At 44.3% G+C, this 19,156-nt stretch overlaps 2 protein-coding genes across 2 annotated transcripts; both read right to left on the bottom strand.

Annotated features, from left to right (window-relative positions):
- Positions 1-1,601: 1,601 nt before the first annotated feature.
- LOC132339388 (keratin, type I cytoskeletal 23-like) lies at positions 1,602-10,047 on the bottom strand. The gene is made up of 6 exons (XM_059869615.1): positions 9,454-10,047; positions 5,930-6,012; positions 4,414-4,570; positions 2,799-2,960; positions 2,583-2,708; positions 1,602-1,826 (listed from the first exon to the last, which is right to left on the bottom strand). Exons 1-6 carry the CDS (start codon positions 10,000-10,002, stop codon positions 1,602-1,604), a joined length of 1,302 nt encoding a protein of 433 aa, XP_059725598.1. The 5' UTR covers positions 10,003-10,047.
- A 3,393-nt stretch (positions 10,048-13,440) lies between these two features.
- Positions 13,441-18,338, bottom strand: LOC132339382 (keratin, type I cytoskeletal 15-like). Its single transcript, XM_059869609.1, has 8 exons — positions 17,727-18,338; positions 17,160-17,242; positions 16,193-16,349; positions 15,745-15,906; positions 15,484-15,609; positions 15,126-15,346; positions 14,257-14,282; positions 13,441-13,758 (listed from the first exon to the last, which is right to left on the bottom strand). Exons 1-8 carry the CDS (start codon positions 18,288-18,290, stop codon positions 13,676-13,678), a joined length of 1,422 nt encoding a protein of 473 aa, XP_059725592.1. The 5' UTR covers positions 18,291-18,338; the 3' UTR covers positions 13,441-13,675.
- Positions 18,339-19,156: the final 818 nt, after the last annotated feature.

Raw genomic sequence — 19,156 nt, 5'->3', positions numbered from 1 at the left:
GTGTGGCACTTTGCAGTGTTAGGCTGCAGATCATTTGAGAAGCACGTTCACTACAGGCTCCCTGTTTGACACAGGGGAGCCAGCCCACAGCACACTGTTCCAGAGGGGGCATGGGATCTGCTGCTGGGAAAGCTGCTTTTTGGCAGAGCTTTCCTTCAGGCTTGTGGGGGGAGCTCGTTGATGGTGGAGGACACCACCTCCCCGTTCACGCTGTCGTGGACAATCGCTTTGAGCTTTCGGTTGCTCAGCCCAGAGTGTTCTGAAAGAAAGGAAAGTTTAATTAGCCAAGGAGCAATGCTGAGACAAGGTGATGCAGGGAAAGCCTCGTTTACAGTTGTTTGCCTGCTGCCTTGTCAACAAAGTTTTCTCTACATGTTTTCCTTAAAGTCAATATTTGTTACTGCTCTGTGTGAAATGTGCTGCCAGAAAGTCACCCTGGGTCTGGTCCAGGTCAGAGCAAATGAATAACACAGGGAGAGCCCAGCCAATGCAAATCCAGCAGATTATCCTGATGTCTGCAGGTCATGCCCATGCCAGAATACGAGTTTCCAGACATGCAGATTTTCGGTTTGCTCTCAAGCCCTAACGCTGTTTTAGTCACCCAGTGGAGTCTCCTTGCCTCTTCATATCCCAGGAAAGCTTTAGTCTGGAGCCTGAGCTGTGGCCACTGTGTGACTGACAGGGCTGGGGCTCAGGCAGCCCGTGGGCAGGCACAGCCCAGTGGGCTCTGCAGTGAGCCCTTCACAGCGGCCAGGAACTGCTGAAATGCTTCTCAAAGGCCTCTGTGAGCCTGCTATGCACACCTTCCACACTTCACTCAGGTGAAGTTAAAATTGCCCTGAGTAAAATTTGATTGGAAATGACAGTAATCAAGAGTCACTACAGAGAACAAAGTAAGGAACTTTTACCTTTAGTTTCAGATTTTCTTGCTGTCCTGTGAAGATAATGAAATAGAAAAAAATGTTACACTAATTTCAAAAAGTTATTTGTCCCCTTCTCACTGTTTCTAAGGAGACCTCATCCCACTATGAGATAAAATTTTTAAAAAAGATTGAAAAAGAATGATGCTTTTATACCATGTGAGCTTTCCCTTTGGTAAATACTCTCACTGGAAACATCCCTGGGCACATTCACTACTGTTCCCAGGGACAAGTGCATTGGTTCTTGTGTATTTGGAGTTGCTCAGGTTAATCCCAATTTGGTTTCTGACAAATACCCTCACACTTGGGGCCCCTCTGTCCTGCCTGTCTGAGAATTGCAGTTCTAAAGGCTGCTGATCTTCCTTTTTTGACTTCATACAAATCAGATGAGAGAAGAAAAATGAGGCCAACATTCTCCTATGCTGAGATGGCCATGCTGCGGGAGTGCAGAATTTTATTCTTTTTTTAATGCAAAGTTATATTAATTTAGGTAATCCAAATTACATGGGTACCAGCGTCTCTGTACTCTAAGTAGCTCCAGCTTTTTATTACGATCCGTCACATTAAAATACCAACCCTTGATGTAGTATGGGACTCACAAGCTTTGATTAAGCATAAACAAACAAACAAATAAATAATCCAAGTATACTCTTCATCTGTTCCAGTCGGGGCAGCTCTGCCTTACCCGTCAGCATTCCCTTCCAGCAGCAGGCGGTATGTGGAAATTTCCTTTTCCAGGCGTGTTTTGATCCCAAGAAGAACTTTATATTGGTTATTTTGCTGCTTCATGTCGTGACGAACCTGGCTCAGCTCCTCCTCACACCTGGAGATGATCTGCTGCATGTTTTGAAGTGCAGCAGCGTAATAATTCCGAGTGTCAGCCAAGGTGTCTTCCAGCATGTGTTTCTGATGGGGCAGATAATACCAAGACCATGATTATTATTTATGTGGTAGATACAACACAGAAATACCAGCAAATTTGGTCTCTAGCTAGAAGATTGCAAAATTAAGGCTGTGGTAATTTAAACACTTATGCATTTGCATAACTATTCTTATGAAGGCAGCAGAACCACAAAGCTGTGCCGTGTGTGCACGAAAGGCAAAACTGAGTCATTTATCCCTGCCATATCCGTTCCGCTCAGAGCTCTGCTCCTGACACTGCTGTCTGTCCTGTCCATTCTGCATGAGCTGTCCAGAATTGCTCCAAAGTCTCCAGGTCTCTGGGATGTGAGCTTTAACCTGTGTAAGGCTATGCAATATTTGTGAAAGCTCCCCACCAATATTTTTCACACTTTGTGAAAATCTGTTATCATGCCTGATAACAGGGCTTGTAAATATGAACTTTGCATTCTTTGTGTTACTGTCTGTCTTCTGGATGCATTTTCTTTCTAGACCTGGAGTCAGTTATCCCTTCTTCTTCTTGAGAAGGGATTCATTTTGTTGTGAGAAGAGACATACATTTTTCACTTCCTGGTGATGGTTGCTGAATCTGTTTTGCATATTTTGGCAAAGTCAAGCATGGTCTGAATTCCACTTTCCCTCATACTTTAACAACTGCACCAAAGTTATGCTAGGCTAAGGATTTAAATGGAGAATTGGTCCATGACAACTTCTGAGAGTACATGGAGTGAGTGAGCAGCCCAAGATGTCTGCAGCAGATACCTTACTAATCTGTGCCTGCAGCTCGATGTCCAGGGATTGCAAAGTTCTCCTTAGCTCCTTGATCTCGTTCTCGTTGCGCTGGATCTGCTCGGGATTAGGGGTTGCTGCCAGGGACATTGCTGCACTCTGTGGAGCAGAAGCAAGAGAAGAGCTCAGCCTCTGGTCAGTCAGGTCCAGCCACAGGGGGCTTGGAAATGAGCAGGGACTAGCTGTTACCTGTTCTTTGTACCAGTTGTCCAGGCTTTGGCGATTCTTTTCAATTATGGCCTCATAATCTTCTCTTATTTCTGCCAGAATCTTGCCTAAGTCTGCAGGAGGGGCTGCGTTTACTTTTACATTGACTTTGAAGTCTTGTGAGGAGCGATTGGCTTCCATATCCTGTTCATGTGTCAGAGGGAGCAAGCAAACTTGTTTATGGAGGTAGAAAGTTTTCAGAGAGCCACAGAACCCCAAAGAGGTTTGGGGGCTAATTGCTATATATACATTAAGTTAACATTATTTGAAAAATTTATATATTGATAGTACTGTGATGTGACTTAAACCAATGGCATAGTTGCTTCTGTGGCAGACTCAATAAAAAACATGCAAGAAGATCTTTTCATAGAATGTTTCTGGAAGAAATGGACTCAGTGAAGAAGCGCTGCCATTTTTTATTTATTTATCTTTTAGAAACCTAAAACCTTGATGAAAATCTAACAGTAATTTCATCTTTCTTACCCTTTATGTTAATATTTATGGAACTATAACTAAGTTTACAGGAGAGTAATGTAAAAGTTCTATGTAATTGTTAAAGGAATAATTGGATTAAAGCATATAATTACTGTGTAAACAACATAATTACAGGACCAGTCGGGCAGGTAGGGTAACATTCCTTTCGGTGTAGCACAACCTTCTGTGCCTGGTACCATTTTCAAAGCACCCAGGCAAAGGAGCCTTTCGGGGTATGACATCATGGAATGCAGATCAGCTGGACACAGGGATGGCTCTGCTGGTCCCCTGTGTCCAAGAACTCTCCTGGGCTGGAAGGGGGTCAGCCAAAGGCAGCTGCACCTACCACTGTGCACCTACCCTGTGTTTTATTCTCTGCTTTAAAAACCCACAGACACTGAGCAGGATGTTTGGTCCGGTGTTGGGTAATAACTGCAAACAACACCAGATCAAGCGAAACCAGCATGTTTCAAGCAGTGGAATTATAAATGTGGGAATAACAGAGAACACTGAGTATAGCTTTGGAGAATTCAGAGTAGTGTGGCTTTTGAGAATTATCTAATTACTGTGTTTGGGATTATGCAAGAATGAGTAATTTTGCCTGACTTCACCAACCATTATTTTTAATTTTGATCCTTCAAGAATTTGAGATCTATTTTCCTTAGGTCAGCCTGTTCTGGGTTACCCTGCTTCAGTTTAGGGAGGTGGACAAGGAGTCCTGAAAAGATCTCTTCCAACTCTCAACCCCTCCATGCTTCTGTGAATATGGGAAATGATATATTCAGAACTGAGGAAAAAGTCTGTGATGACTAAAACCCGGCAGCACTCTGTGTATTTATATCTAAGTCTTTCTGAGAACATTTCTGTCCAATATGTCAGTTATTATTAGCTGTGTTTGACAGATGGGTGGGATAGACTCCAGCAATCTGTTCTCTCTGAAACCCCAGTGTAATTGGTAAAACAGACACAGGCTTTTTGCTTCACCTGACTCTCATTGGTGCCTCAGAAACAGGATTAGGTCCTGAATCATCAATCCCACTTACAGATTGTGGGTCTTACTCAGTTAATTACATGGTAGTAAAGATTTGTGCAATAGGATTTTACCAAGTGGAACTTTTTCTACCTCCTCATGGTCTTTCCTCCTGAGGATGTGCTCTTCTCTCAAGCCTTCAATTTCCATTTCCAGATCTGTGGTAATAATGGTCATGCCATCGAGCTCCTTCCGCAGGTTCTCCACATCCAGCTGCACTCCCTGCCTGCGACACTTCTCGGCTTCGTATCTTTGTGAGGAAAGAGAAGACACAACGTGCATGTTGAGAACTGCCCAGTTCAGGCTCTTGTATAAGGAGAAGTAGACTTGCTCAGTCTATGTAGGGAACTAGAGAGGACAAACAACCAAAGAAACCAATTTTGTTTCTAACATATGTTATTTAAATATTTTGAATAGTCTTAACAATAAAATGAGTGTTATTAGTTTGGCATTTTATTTCCTCTCTCTCTCATAACTTCTCCTCTATGGTAGGAAATAAAATTTCTTTTTTTCACTTCCCTTTTTGCATGTTAACATTCACCCAGTTGTGGGAGCTTTGAGAATACAATTCTCTGAAAATACTATCAGCAAGCACTGATTGCTTTAGTTTTCCAAAACTGTAACCTCTGAGTCCTTCAGGAAAACAAGAAAAATGTGATGGAAGCTGGTTACTAACATTCCTCTCTAACCTCTTGCAGTGTCTGTAGTGAGCCAATAGAAGGGAGATGCTGCTGTGTCTTCCCTTGGGCATGGGAAGCAATTTCACACCTCAGCATCTCTCCCTTTACTCTGTGTTTTGTGGGCTCTATTGGGGTTTCTCCATTCACCCAAAGAACTCAGTCTGAGTTCCATCCCTCAGAGTAGTTCCACTGGTTCCTTTTGTGACACCACTGACTGATAATGAAAGGCTGGCAGTGCTCAGGGTATCTGAGTTTGTCACAATATTACCAAAAGCTGAGAAATTTTTTATAGCTGATCACCAACTGCTCAAAATAAGGCAAATCTTCCTGATTCCTAAGTCTTACTTACAGAAGTGTCAAATCCTTTCCTTTGGAAAGACCTGCCCAAAAATGTTCTGTACAAACTTGTTGTCTTTTTAGTTGATCTGAGAACTCTCTTTCAATGTACTGAAAATCAGACTGTGCTGGGAGCCAGTGATGCACCAGCTCACTCACTGTACTCAACTCACGGGACTCCAAAGCAGAAGCCACACGAGGACAGGTGTTCCCTGCAGAGCTGGACAGAAGAGGTGATAAGTCCAGGAAATAGATTTGGGCTGGACTGGGAAGTGCAGTGCTTAGAGGGGATAATTTGTAATCCTAGATGACAGTTTTAAGTGCCTTTTGTCACAAGTATCAAGTGCCTGCTGTCAAACCTGCTCGTCAGGACCTGCACTAAGTATCATAAACAGGGTGACTCAAGGTTCCTCAGCAATCATTTGTGGGTTTTACAGGCTTTTGGGGTTTTTTCCCCTGTTCTGTGTTGTTTTTATTCATCCAGTATCAACAGAAAACTCTGTAAAATTGCTTCCCTGTTGGATTAGCAAGAAGAAGTAATGCTTAGTTTAATCCTCTTTCAAATTTAATGAGGAAACCAAAGAAGAGCTTACTTGAGCCTGAAGTCTTCAGTTGCCATGTTAGCGTTATCAATTTGTAAAAGGATGCTGGCATTGGTGATCTTGCTATCCTCAATCTGGAAAACAGAGAATCCAACAGGAGAGTTGGTGTTGCCATGGGATGACAGTAAATAATCTGTGCTGGTTTAGCCTCTTTGCTGCTCAAAGGAAGCATCTAAATAGTGGAATTCCCATGCTAAGGAGACCATAGGAATAAAAGCATTTCAGTTTCCTTGTTCACCTAGGTGTTTTGCAGTTTTTCTCTGTAATCTTACTTTACTCTTTTTCTTACTTTTTTTTTTGAGGGAATGAACTAGGAGGTATCATCTTACTCCTGACCAGGTAGAGGAAATGAATTTCATTACACAAACTTCATGGTCTATTACAGAGTAACAGTCACTGCCTTCCTCTGGTTTTGAGACTGTATTCTGATCCTGTTCAGCATTACTGACAAAGCTGCCATGGGCATCTTTAGGGCAATTTTCAGTAAGAACCATAAAGCTGTGTCTGAGTAGAATCAAAATACTGGAGTTAATGTTATGCTGAAAAGTAGCCTGTGCATGAACACCCTGCTGAGCTGGTGATGGTGGCACCCACTCAATGGCAGGACCTTCAACTCACCACAGGCTTCAGCCTGGAGTTGCATGCACAATACCACTGGCATCTGGTTGTTGTGATCCATTCAGTTATGCACCTATAGCTGCTCTGAATCGACCAGCAGCATGCAGTGATTGATTCAGGTGTCTGATTTAGCTTTGGGATTTGAAAATTGCCCGAAAAGGTGCAGGATGATCTCATTCCTTTGGTGCACTCAGCACTCACTGGAAAGGCTCATGTGTCCCTGATAACATGGAATAGCTTTTAACTATAGATCTGAATGTGAAAAGTTCAGTATTCCATGTCAAATCTTTGAAAGAACTCCGGCAGGAACTCATACATAATTATCAGGAAGTCATAAATGCAGGGCATCGTGTCCTTTTCTAACACAGAAGAAAGAGAAGTATGGTTGCCATCCCACCAGCTCCCTTCCCTCAGCATCCACAGAGCAAACCAGGGGCACTGTGGCCATACAGAAGTCATTTACAGAGCTCGCAGCACCTTGGAGTAAATTTCCCACACCTCAATGAATCACAAAGAAACGAGGAAATGACAAAATTCTCCTCAAGTGTCAAAGGTTCACCTATGTAGTGAAGAAGAAGGTGCTGTGGAATGTTTAACTAATCTGCTAACAGACTGTGCATTCCTGTGCAATTATCCACACCTCACATACTGCCCTGGGACACCATCAAGGCCAGCTCAAGAACTATAACAATGCCCTGAATGCGTGGCTGCCTGGAATTTGGTGACAAAGAAGAGGCAATTCCTGAATCCAGCCTTGAAAACAACATGAGTTCCTCAGCTTTGTGCCGTGTACAGAATTGCTGTGTGACTCTGTGCAATCCGAGCACTGGTCAGTGCTTTGCCCACTGCCATGTGGCCCCAGTGGCTCTGCAGCCAGCAGGGGATCTCACATGTGCCAGATATCTCTTAACAGTCACATGGAATTCCTTACAGCATCCATCAGGAACGTGGCTGTGTCTCTAGTACCAGTCTGCAAACTGTCAGCTTCACTAAGAACTCACAGATTATTGTATAGGAAATATGCTCCAATTCCTTCTCAAAACAGGGATTTCCCAGGAAGGCTTCCTGCACTGACTTTACCTCTCATGTCTCCTGTCCTTTGTCCCATCTCCTGGAATGCTCTGTAGATCACTTTGCTTATTTAGCAGCACAAGGTGTTTGAATGAGACAGTTACTTGAAGAACAGGTGCTATTTCATCAAGTATCTGGGCTAGGATGGAGTCAGGCTGGAGCAAGGCTTTTCCCAAAATTTTTTGCTCCATCAGGGATTAATCCTGAATTCAGGTATCCAGGAGAGTGTGGTTAAAAATGTAGAACCCAAATGATTATATGCCTCCAAGTTCAGACAGGCAGCATATCATAGACATTCTGGATTATTGGATATAGGACCCTAAATTTAGTCTAAATTTTATTTTAGGTGCTAAACTAGTTTCACCCTTTAAATTAGCATTTAATTAATTTAATTATGGTTAATAATTAGATGCTATATTTTCACTCATTTTACTGGCAGACTTGCTGCTAATTGCAATATTTTATAGAGAAAGTAAAAATTCTGGGTTTAATCACTGAATTGTCACCTGTAAATGATCCTTTCCTGGCCTTTCATTCCACATCCAGGACAGCCACCAGCCTCCAGGTATCTGTGGCCAGGGACAGCTGTTTAAGGGGTGAATGTTGAAAATAAGTGGTTTGGGTACAACCTACTCAAAAGTGAGGGCTTCACCCCAGTCAACACCATGGTTTTATGCTTACTGTCTTCCTAAATCTTTCTGATTTACTAATTCCAAATCAACCTGAAGACATGTTCTGGATGAACATGTTTTTATTTCTCTTTCTGTTAAAAAGAAAAGTGCCCAAGTGCCAGCTCTGGGGATGGTGACCTTTCTTTATCCTTAAAACAGAAATGGGTGATGACAGTTCTGGCTCTCCATACACAGGCTGTGGTCCGAGCACCTCACCTACTGCCTGGAGGCAACACTTTTAGCTGTGAGCATGGAGTTTGATTAAGTCCTTGGTCCCAAGCAGCAAAGATGTGAATTAATACAATTTCCAAGCCTTTTTAAAAAGAATTTCTCAGGATCTTGAGAATGCCAAGTAATTGTATTATAAAAAGTGGAGAGCAAATGACAACATTGCTTTTGGAAGAGCTTTGGGTTTTGCCCCATATGGGTATGTAAAGTTAATTACACTGATTAGTCACACAGATGGTTACAGTGCTAAGGATGTTCATTATGAATACAGATTAATATTATGCTTAAATTTGAAGACACGTGAGTTTGGGAGATTGAAAGAGTTACTGTTGAACATTAATATTAACTACTGGCAGGAACCAGAAATTCTCCTTTTAATTATAGTGAAAACATCCACAAGGAATTTGTCACTGCTATTTTCTTAATTACAATGAAGTATTTTTCCATCTGATTACATAAGCTCATTGGTCCCAAAACTCCTGTAGTTTCATTGTCTGCTACCACAGGAATCAAAGAGCTGGAATGCCCCAGTCTGTCTGGAGACAGCGGCAGGAGAGGGGCACGCTCTGCACTCCTCCTGCTTTGTAATTTGCTCAAGACCTGTGCAGTCAAAAAGACCAAGTTCTGCCAGCAGCAGTTACTCAAACCCCAGTTTCAGTACAGAAAGGAACACTTGGCAGCACACGGATCCCTTTATTCTGCCAGTCTCTGCAGAATCCCCCTCGCCCCCTTCCAGCCTTTCTTGTGCCCAGTCTCTTCCTTGTGAACACAAAGAATGTTTATGCCCAGGTCCTGGAACTACCTTCCTGAGGATTTCTAACATTTCAAAGGTTTTATTTAACTTCTTTAAAGGAAAGCCATCAGCATAAAGGAGAACCCCAGTTCCTTAGAAGAGCACAGAATGACACAGTCCCAGCTCTGACTTACCTGTCTTTGCATGTCAGTGACGTTTTGCTCGTACTGGTTGAAGTCATGCCTCTTTCCATGAGACTTTGTCCTGTGCCACTCTAGGATGCAGCTCTCCAGCTGAGCGTTGGCTGCTTCTAAGGCACGGACCTTGTCCAGGTAGGCAGCCAAGCGCTCATTCAGGTTCTGCATAGTCTGTTTCTCATTCCCACCCAGGAAGATGCTTTCCCCATAGTGCTCGCCGAAGCCTCCCCAGGGTGCCCCTCCTGCAGCCAGCCAGAAGGGTCTGCCAGAGAAGGAGGGATGTGTGCTGCTGGCACCACCATCTGCACTTGATGCTCTGTAAGAAGTTCCTTGCTGGGCCAAACCACACCCTGTACTACCCCTGAGGGACCCAGAAAAAAACTGGAAAGGGCCTTGGCTGGTGCTCATGCTTAGCTCTGTGTGAATCGAACCCCAGGTTTGGCTGCCTAGCACTGAGCAGCCTCTTCGCCTTCCCTGAGCAGCTTTATGCCTTTTCCTGTGGGAGTTTCCCTTCGATGAATGACTACAGCAACAAGATTGTGTCATCACGAAACGTGCTTCCTCTTGGTCAATTCTGAAGCATTTATGAGCCTGCACGCTGTTGTTGTTTGGAATCAGCTACATCCCGGGTTGCTTTCCTTTCGCTTGTTTGGGTTTTTTTTCCTTTTTCTTTTCATATGATAATAGTGAGGTGTGGCCAAAATCCGTAGGTGTGGAACAGGATCAGCTCTGCCTCAGACTTCTCTCTAACCCTGTAGTTAGTATGTTATGTTTTCCTGCTCATGAAGGGAATAAATGGGAAGCCAGGGCAGGGATGGGGCGATGTAGATACTTTCTGTGGTAATTCTCAGGCTGTAGAATTACAGCAGCCCGTGGATCCTCAAACCTGTGGATTCTCAAGTGCAGTGTGTCCTATCAGCTGTCAAAGAGCTTAGCGACCAAACAGCTTCAGCCTGTGGGAGATGTGAGGCTTTCATGAAGTTATACAGCTTCTAAATAAAAAACCCCTCCAGTCCAGAGTCAGTAATGCCCAGCTGTTCCCTCCAGCTGCTCATTTCCAGAGGAAATTAATGAGAATTAGATACTTTTATACTGATTTTCTCATGATTTGAGGTGCAGTCCTATTTCAGTGGTCTTGTCTCAATAGGCAGCAGTGCAAAGATTTCTTGCTGTTCCCAGCATCAATACTATAGAGATATTTATCTTAGCTTTAGAACATATTTACACTATGAGTTTGTAACAGCACTCAAAAGATTCAAACGATTATATAAAGCTACCAGCCCTAAAAATTGATCTGGCAATCATGCAGGGATAGTCTTTCCAAAAGTCTCAGTAACTTTCTGCCAAAATGTATCATCCAACAGGGAGAGGTGCAGTGTGGCTGTTGCAGATTGTCCTATTCCTCCTGCTGGTAAGGGGTGTAGATTGGAGAGTGGTCCCGTGGCAACTGCTGGGTGTAGTGGGTTTGCCTTGTCTTGTTCTAGTCCATGACTGAGGGATGAGATAGTGGAGGAAGATTTGGGAAGAAGCATGAAGCTGAGTGGGCACAGGCTCTCCCAGAAATGCTGCAGCTGGTTTCCCTACTTAGGTGAAGGCTAAACCCCTTCCCCAGGGTCTGCCCTGGCCCTGCTGCTCATCCTGACTGCTGAGGTCAGGGAGACCACATGGAGCAGAGTTAAACTGTCCTGGGAGAAACAGGAGGGGATGTGTTTTTCCCTATTTGTTTCATTGGGAAGGCTGCAGCAATAAGGAAATGTTGCACTCCAGCTTCCCTGGTACCTCCCGGCCTCATTCCAGTCGGAGCAGGATTCGGGCTCCTCCTTGTGGCTCGGGCTTGGCTCTGCTGAGCACCTGCTCCTTTCGTTTTCCCCAGCTCTCTGTACATTGAGCACACGCTCCTCTTCCCTCCTCAGACACTTCCTTCTGTAGAAATCCTGTCATTTCTAACTATTTGGGGAAAGAAATCACTGAAAATCGGGTTTTCCAGTGAGCACAAGATTTGGCTCTCCCCAAATATTCTGGTTACAGCCACTATCCAAAGCTGCAGTCTGGAGTCAGCCCTGCTGCTGGGGAGGGGGACGAACTTAAAGCATCAGAGAAAAACTAAGGCCCTAACTTGAAAAAATCCCAAAATTTTAATAGCGCTGATGACATCCTGGAGATGTCGCCAGAGATCAATTTCAGATTGAATTTTCAGTTTAGCAAGCTGGTCTCTGTGACCTGTCACAGCGAGATGGAATTACACAGGGATGTACAGAATAGAATGTGAAATAAAATGAATCCTCTGTTTCACCTGAAATTACTCCATGTCATTCCCACCCTGCCTGGCAGTGAGGCTGGCAAAGTGGGAGACCACAGAGCCTCAGTCCTGAGAATATAATGGAATTAGCCCATCCTGAAAACCAGAATTGTATTTTCTCTTGCAATTAGTCCACAGTACAGGTGATCTGGGACATGGGAAGTGCTTCCCCTGAGGCTCAGCCTTTCCAAACTGGAAAAGATGCCACACAGTTTTGATCCACACATGCTGAGGATTGATGAAAAAGACCAAACAACTTACTTCAAAATCTGACATGACTCTTTGTCAGGCTGCGGTGCTGAATTTGGGTTTAGTCACCTCTAATCCAGAACAGAGAATGGAAGTGACACCCGGAGTGAGGAAATAAACTGTTGTCAGCAGGTGGCACCCTTGCATGGGGACTCTGCTCCCTGGGAGATGGGTCCTGCTCGGCAGTCCCAGCTTGCTTCATCTGGGAATTAAAGGTTTATTTAATCCTTTATTTGCTGAATTGGAACATGGGAAGCAAACTGAGCTGAATTTCGAGGTTGCAGTTTAAATACAGGCAGAATATTTTGACAACTACATTATACAGGTCAATGTCCTGCAATAATCACTTGAGATTATTCAGCTCCTCCATCTGGAATACAAATGGATGGAGAGCTGCCTGTGGCTGTAGGAATTCCCTCTCTTGCTGTTTGAGTGATACAATCAATAGTTACCTAGGTTTTGGATCAGGAAAAAATATCATTTATACAATTCAGTTTTCCTGTCTAGTGGACTGTGATGTCACTTTGCTGCAGTTTGCCAGAACCTCTTCTGAACTCCTTCCAGTGGGAATGCCAAGGGGATGTGCATTTCTTACCAGCAGCACCCATGATCTCATGGCCAAACTGGTGATGCCAGCAGTGTATATTTCTTTTTCTTAAATGTCAGAAAATAGAAGACATAAAAATAGTGTCTCTAAGGAGCTTGAAAGGAAAATAAAATATGTAATTTTAGAAATGATATAATTTTTGCAGGTACTATAATGTGGATTGAATGTCCAGTGATGGGGCTAAGGATGCCTTTTTCAAACATATTTATGTGAGAAAAGTACAGAGCTTAGGTAACTTCTTTGTGTGCTTCTGGGATTCACCAGGCTCTTAAAGTCCTATCAGCATCTCTTCAGTTCCACTGGTGGGGGATTTGTAGCTGGAGAAGGTGGTGTAGCTAAAACCACAGGCACAGCAGTGACATGGGCTGGGGATGTTCTTCCTCATGGATGAAAACCAAAACAGTTGCAGCAAACTGAGCAATTTGTTTCATCTGGACTGTGCCTGCTGCTTCCTTAGGAGCTGAGGGAATTTGCCTTGGTGTTGCAGGCAGTGCAGGAACACAAATATTTGCAGTTTTTTCAGAGATGCATTTTATTTGTGCATGAATTGTAGCTCTGTTGTGCCCTTGGAATTGAGAACAAAGATCTTAAGGATTTTTTAATGCTATCTTCTCTGTTTTTAACTGATACCAGCTCCAGATGGCTGGCAGAATCTACTGACACTTTATCTGTCAATTTATCACCATCTTTATTATTATTTTTAAGGTTATTATTGTTATTGCTGTTGATATTCCCAGAGTATCCCCTGGTCAGCTTCCAGCAGCCCATGCTGGGAGGGCCTCTGGGCTGTGTGTGGCACAATGGCTTCAAAAAACACCATTAGACTGGATTCATTTGCAGAAGCAGAACAGAAACTTTATTGTTAGGACACAACAGAGCACCAGCAGAAAACAGGCTTTGGCATCTCTGACCCAGTGAGCCAATGCTCATGTACAGAGGCAGAGCAAATCTAAGGAAAGACATTTTTGGATACATTCTTGTGCTTTGGGGAAGTGAAAGGCTCTTTATCTCAGCATTAGCCAGTGTGAGGCTGCACTGGGTCCACGTGGAGATTTGGTATTTCTTTACTGGTATCTCCTGTCACGGGTAGAAACAGGTTTTCCATCATCTTCTGTGCCAGAGCGACGTCCTGCACTGCTCCCAAATGCTGTTGTAGGGGGAATAAAATAATTAAATAGGGAACAAAAAAACCACTAAGGCACTGCCAAGACCCTGAGGAGCTGAACCATGAGGTTGTGTTTGTTTGTTTCCTCACAAGATCTTTCACATATCAAAGGCAGAACTGCCTTTACATCTTATCTACTTTCCCTCCTGGTCCTCATCCAGAAAACCTTAGGAGTGCACATCAGATATGGATTTGGAAGCATCCTGAATGTTACGTGAATCAGCAGAGGAATGAATCTTAGGGAGATCTGGGTATTTTTGAATCCCATGAGCAGTTCATGCAATCATTTTGGAAATCTACTGGTTTCAAAAATGCACATAAGATAAAGTATTATATTTTTGTCTCTACATGATACAGAACATGCTCATTGTGGGGAGAATGGAATCTGTGGTAGTAGGAAGAAATCCAAGGCTAAAAGGTTTTTTTAATCCTATTTTGCCTGTTCATTTCAGCCCCTCATTAAATGAAAATGTTTCTTACCATCCTTGGGGTTCAGTCCTGACAACCTGTAGAAAAGAAATATTTGATTAATTACCATTCCTGACCTTGTTCCCCTCAAACCATTGAACCATTTAGGAATTTGTGTGGATAGCCAGGATTTCACACAGCTGCTCTCTATGGCTGGTTCTGAGGTGTGTTGTTACTAGAGGTGGTGTTCAGGTGCTTTCAGCTTTGAAATCCACCCCTATGTACTTGAAAGGGAATGGGAGCAGTGGTCAGACCAGTTCCTTGTCCTGAGGTGTCTCCTTATACTGCTCCTCTCCTCAAAATGCCTCTTCTAGAAACTATGTAAGGAGCTGATTCCTCCTCAGAAATCAAAAGTAGTTCCATGTGTACATCAGATATGAGAAGTGGACATGAAAATGCAGATTTTACTGAAGTAAGCTGGAGCCTGTTCCAGGCTCTTTTCTTGCTGGGGATACTGGTGTGTGAGGATGAGTATTTATTTTCACCTCTGTACACAAATGGAGAAAACCAGGAGCTAAAGAAATACTGGGAGCAGGTTTTTATAGGTTGCCTCAGGCTGAAGGCTCTAATTCCAGTGCAACCAGAGGACTGAGACATATATATGGGGCCTGGTGCCTTTTGTAATTCATTATGGTCAAAGTGGTGGCATTTATATTTTCAAATCCTCCACAACACCGATGTGCAGATTTATGGCAGGAGCCATAAATCTCGAGTTATGGCAGTACCACGGACTCTGCCAGGCACCTGCCTGCCAGGGCTCCAAAGGCTGCGTGTGCAGGGAGTGTGACTGAGCACTCCAGAGTCAGCCTGGCAGCCCCAGCTCCCTCTGCACGGTGTTGTTACCCTTATCTGCTCCTCAGGACCGGGACAGAGTGACATACTGTGCGTCCTGGCCCTCCAGCAGACGGCGGTATGTGGCGATCTCCTGCTCCAGGCGACTCTTGATGTCCATGAGCATTTTGTACTCCTGGTTCTGGCGCTCCATGTCGCAGCGCAGCTCGCTCAGCTGCTCCTCCACGCTGGTGATGAGGGCCTGGATCTGAGCCAGCTGTGCGCAGTATCGGCCCTCCGTGTCCCGCAGGTTGGCCTCTAGCCCGGCTTTCTAAAGTGCAGTAATGTCAGAACAGGTTAGAAGGAAGTTTGTCCCACGGAGGGGGAGTCGAGGAGAGGTGAGAGAGCGAGGGAGGAAGGGGACAGAGTGAGGCAGTGCCTCGTGGTGTGCTCGGGGCAGCTCCGTACCATGCTGAGCTGAGACTGGAGGTCGATCTCCAGGCTCTGCAGGTTGCGGCGCAGTTCCGTGATCTCTGACTTGCTGGTCTGTATCTGCTGGGTGTGGGTGGCAACTTCACGGTTCAGCTCCTCAGTCTGAAAGGAAAAATAATGTCAAATCACATACAAATATATAAAAAATCAATCATTTTGAGAAAGGGTGATAGGGACCTGCCAGGGCGGTAATGCTGAGGCAGTGCACTGCTGTGCTGTTTATTGGTGTGACTGTACCTGAGTGAAGAACCAGGCCTCAGCATCCTTACGGTTCTTCTCAGCCAGAGCTTCATACTGCTCCCTCATCTCAGCGAGGACTCTGGTCAGGTCAATGCCAGGAGCTGCATCCATTTCCACATTGACTGTTCCACTCAGCTGGTTCGAGTACTCTTTCATTTCCTGCATGGGCAGCAGACAGAGGACACAAAAAGATCAGGCTCTCTCCTCTCACACTGCTCCTGCCCCCAGCAATCCCTGCTGTGGTACACAGCACCTGTGCTATCAAGTATCACAGATGGAACACACATAAAACATTTATCACATTTTCTTTCTCGTTGCAACAGCTTCTCTATCTCTGTGAACTCGCACAGGACACACGTATCTACATGTAATTTACATGTATGTTTCATTTACAAGAGATAAATTCCAAAGGGGAGTGATCTCCCTGCACTGCCAGGACTCTCACCTCTTCATGATTCTTCTTCAGATAAGCCAGCTCCTCCTTCAGGTTCTCAATCTGCATCTCCAGGTCAGCTCTGGACAGGGTCAGCTCGTCCAGGACCCGCCGCAGGCCGTTGATGTCGGACTCCACGCTCTGGCGCAGGAACAGCTCGTTCTCATACCTGCAGTTCAAAAAAGAAACAGGCACTGGAACATGTCCGAGTTTGTATTGAGTAGAGCTATAAAATGATCACATATGGGTGGAACAGTGGATTGTAAATGAAAACATACAGATTTAGAGGCGTAAAAGCAATAAAGCTGCTTTTTCCCAATATCCAGCTATGGCATAAGGAAGCACAGACAATGCCATATGATTTTGTTCCTGAGGAGAACATGACATTTCACCTTGCAGAATCTAATACTGATTATCAGCATCAATAGAAACATTGTCACACAGGACAGAAGTTTTGCAGTGTCCTCCCAGATTTGTGTAGGAAAGCACAGGTGGGCCAGGGCTGCCTGAGATACAGGAGAGAAAATAGAAGCCTGCAGGTACATTGCTGCAGGGAAGGCAGCTGCATATGGACCTTTGTCACCTGATGTACTGCTGAGCCTAGGAGCTGGAAAAGCCCCACCTTACTCTAAATTTCAGACTCCAGCAGAGAAATGCTGAAGCCCCACAGCAATCTCTTCCTGCCACTAAGTTCCTTCTAAGTGAAAATCCCACCTATTCCTGCCTTCTTTCGCCTGTGATTCAGGCTAGCAAAAATATTTGAGTATCACAAAAAATTGAAGATGTGGGCTATAACTGATCATGCAAACAGCTCAATGATCTGAATGCTGTGTTCTGTCAGGCTTATACTCTGAATCGGTCCTTCATCAATGGATTCTGCTTGCCAGGATGTTTTGTATATGAAGTTACTAAAGAAAAAACTGCTCTGAGAGAGTGAAGACAAGTAGAGTAAAGACAAATGAGCTCCAGGTGAACTTACTTCAGTCTGAAGTCATCAGCAGCCAGCCTGGCATTGTCAATCTCCAGAATGACCCGGGAATTGTCAATGGTAGCAGCAAGGATCTGCAATTAAGAAACATGGAGAAAAGTTCCTATGAATAAGGGTAAAATATCTGATCCACATTCCATGAGCAAACCAGAGGGCTGTGATACTCTGTGAAACACGGATTAGAACCATAGTAGGGAAATGTGTTTGTACAACACCTGATCTTATCTGTAGCCAGGTCAATTATCTTTCCAGCCTTTGAGGCCTACCTGTCCCATTCTTTACTATTTGATTCCTGAAAAAATATATTGATAATTCTAAACACATTCTGCTAACTTCTACTGCAATCATTTTAATTTCAACGAACATCACATTATCAGGATAAGATATTTGGTGTTTAAATTGAGAAGAGGCTACTCTTTTCTGATAGAATGCTCAGGACCTCAATGTATTTGGAATGAGGAATTCACGACTTCTTTTGCAGTTATTTTAAAGACATGGAGCATGCAGTTCCATAATTCTCTTACCTTCTGATAACTCATCGACATATGAATGTCATACCTTGTCTCGGAGATCTTCAATTATCTTGTAATAATTGCTGTAGTCACGAGCAGGGCTGGTGGGAGCTTGTTTCTGGTACCAGTCTCGGATTTTCACTTCTAAGTCAGAATTGGCCTCTTCCAGGGCTCGTACTTTGTCCAGGTACGAAGCCAGCCGGTCATTCAGGTTCTGCATGGTTATCTTCTCATTGCCAGAGAGGAGGCCATCGCCGCCACCAAAGCCACCACCAAAGTCAAATCCTCCACCAAAGCCAGCGCCTCCACCAAAGCCAGCGCCTCCTCCAAAGCCAGCACCCCCTCCAAAGCCAGAGCCTCCTCCAAAGCCGCAAGCTGCCCCCCCTCCAAAGCCTCCTCCATAGCCCCCCCCAAAGCCGCAGCCTCCTCCTGAAGAGGAGACGTACCTGGCCGAGGAGATGGAGACGCCGCGGCCGCCGGAGCCGCCGTGGATGCTGGGGGCCCGGCAGGCGCCTCCACCACGCACTGAGGACACGCGGCAGCTGCTGCCCCCGGCGCCCCCAAAGCCACCCCCGTAGGTGGAGGAAGAGCTCATGTAGGAAGTGGCCATGGCTGAAGCAAGAGAAGGAGCAAAGGTCAGTTATGCAGCCTTGCAAGAGAAGACAGCTTGTGCCTTCACTGCCCTGGTGCGTCTTTTATATCCTCAAGATTGGGTGTTGGGAGACAAGCCCCACTGCAGCCCTCCCTCCAAAATTCCTCCTCCCTAGAGGTGAGGCCAACTGTGATGACATTCCTGACAAGCAGTGCTGGCAGCACATCGCAGGGGCTTGGGCTTGGGGTTTCTTTTTTTAATTAAACAAAAGGCATGAATCAGATGATGTTTTTTCTTCAGGCTATAGTTCTGAAACTTGGAGTTTACTTCTCTGACATTTAAGAATGGAAAAACAAAGTGAGTTCAGCCCCACCCACTTGCCTATTTACAATGCTCACCATGGCTACCTTCAGAAAATCAACTTTTTCTAAAAATGAGGCTTTAGTAAAATTCTCCTTTCGTTGAAAAATGTACAATCGTCTCTTCATCTCACCGTTATTCCTTCTTTTCTATCTGGATTTTTTTTCCCTTTAACATTTTGGAATTGAATTTGAGATGTTCTTATTCTTGATTTTTTCTTGGAACTAATATTTGGATTTTGGAGTCTGAATTTTTATTACAGAAAGCATCTATTCATGGTGCTGTGTGAGGAACAATCAGCATCCATTGGTGTATAAGGGAGAGTGGAAACAGTAAATTTATTAATCATTGTGAAATTGTACAGAAAGGGAACACAGATTGAAACAACTCAGTTAAAAGAGTAAATGTGGGAGGACTAAGATCCTGTTACTTTGGAAAATGTAAGGAGAATGGGTTGAATATAACACAATTCTGATAGCAATACATGTGTTTAATGCCAAGGTGCACGAGGAAATGGAGTAGTA

This window comes from Haemorhous mexicanus, chromosome 28 (genome assembly GCF_027477595.1).
Source record: "Haemorhous mexicanus isolate bHaeMex1 chromosome 28, bHaeMex1.pri, whole genome shotgun sequence".
NCBI lineage: Eukaryota > Metazoa > Chordata > Aves > Passeriformes > Fringillidae > Haemorhous > Haemorhous mexicanus.
The sequence above is the reverse complement of the archived record's forward strand: the minus strand, read 5'-3'. Positions and strand labels throughout refer to the sequence as shown.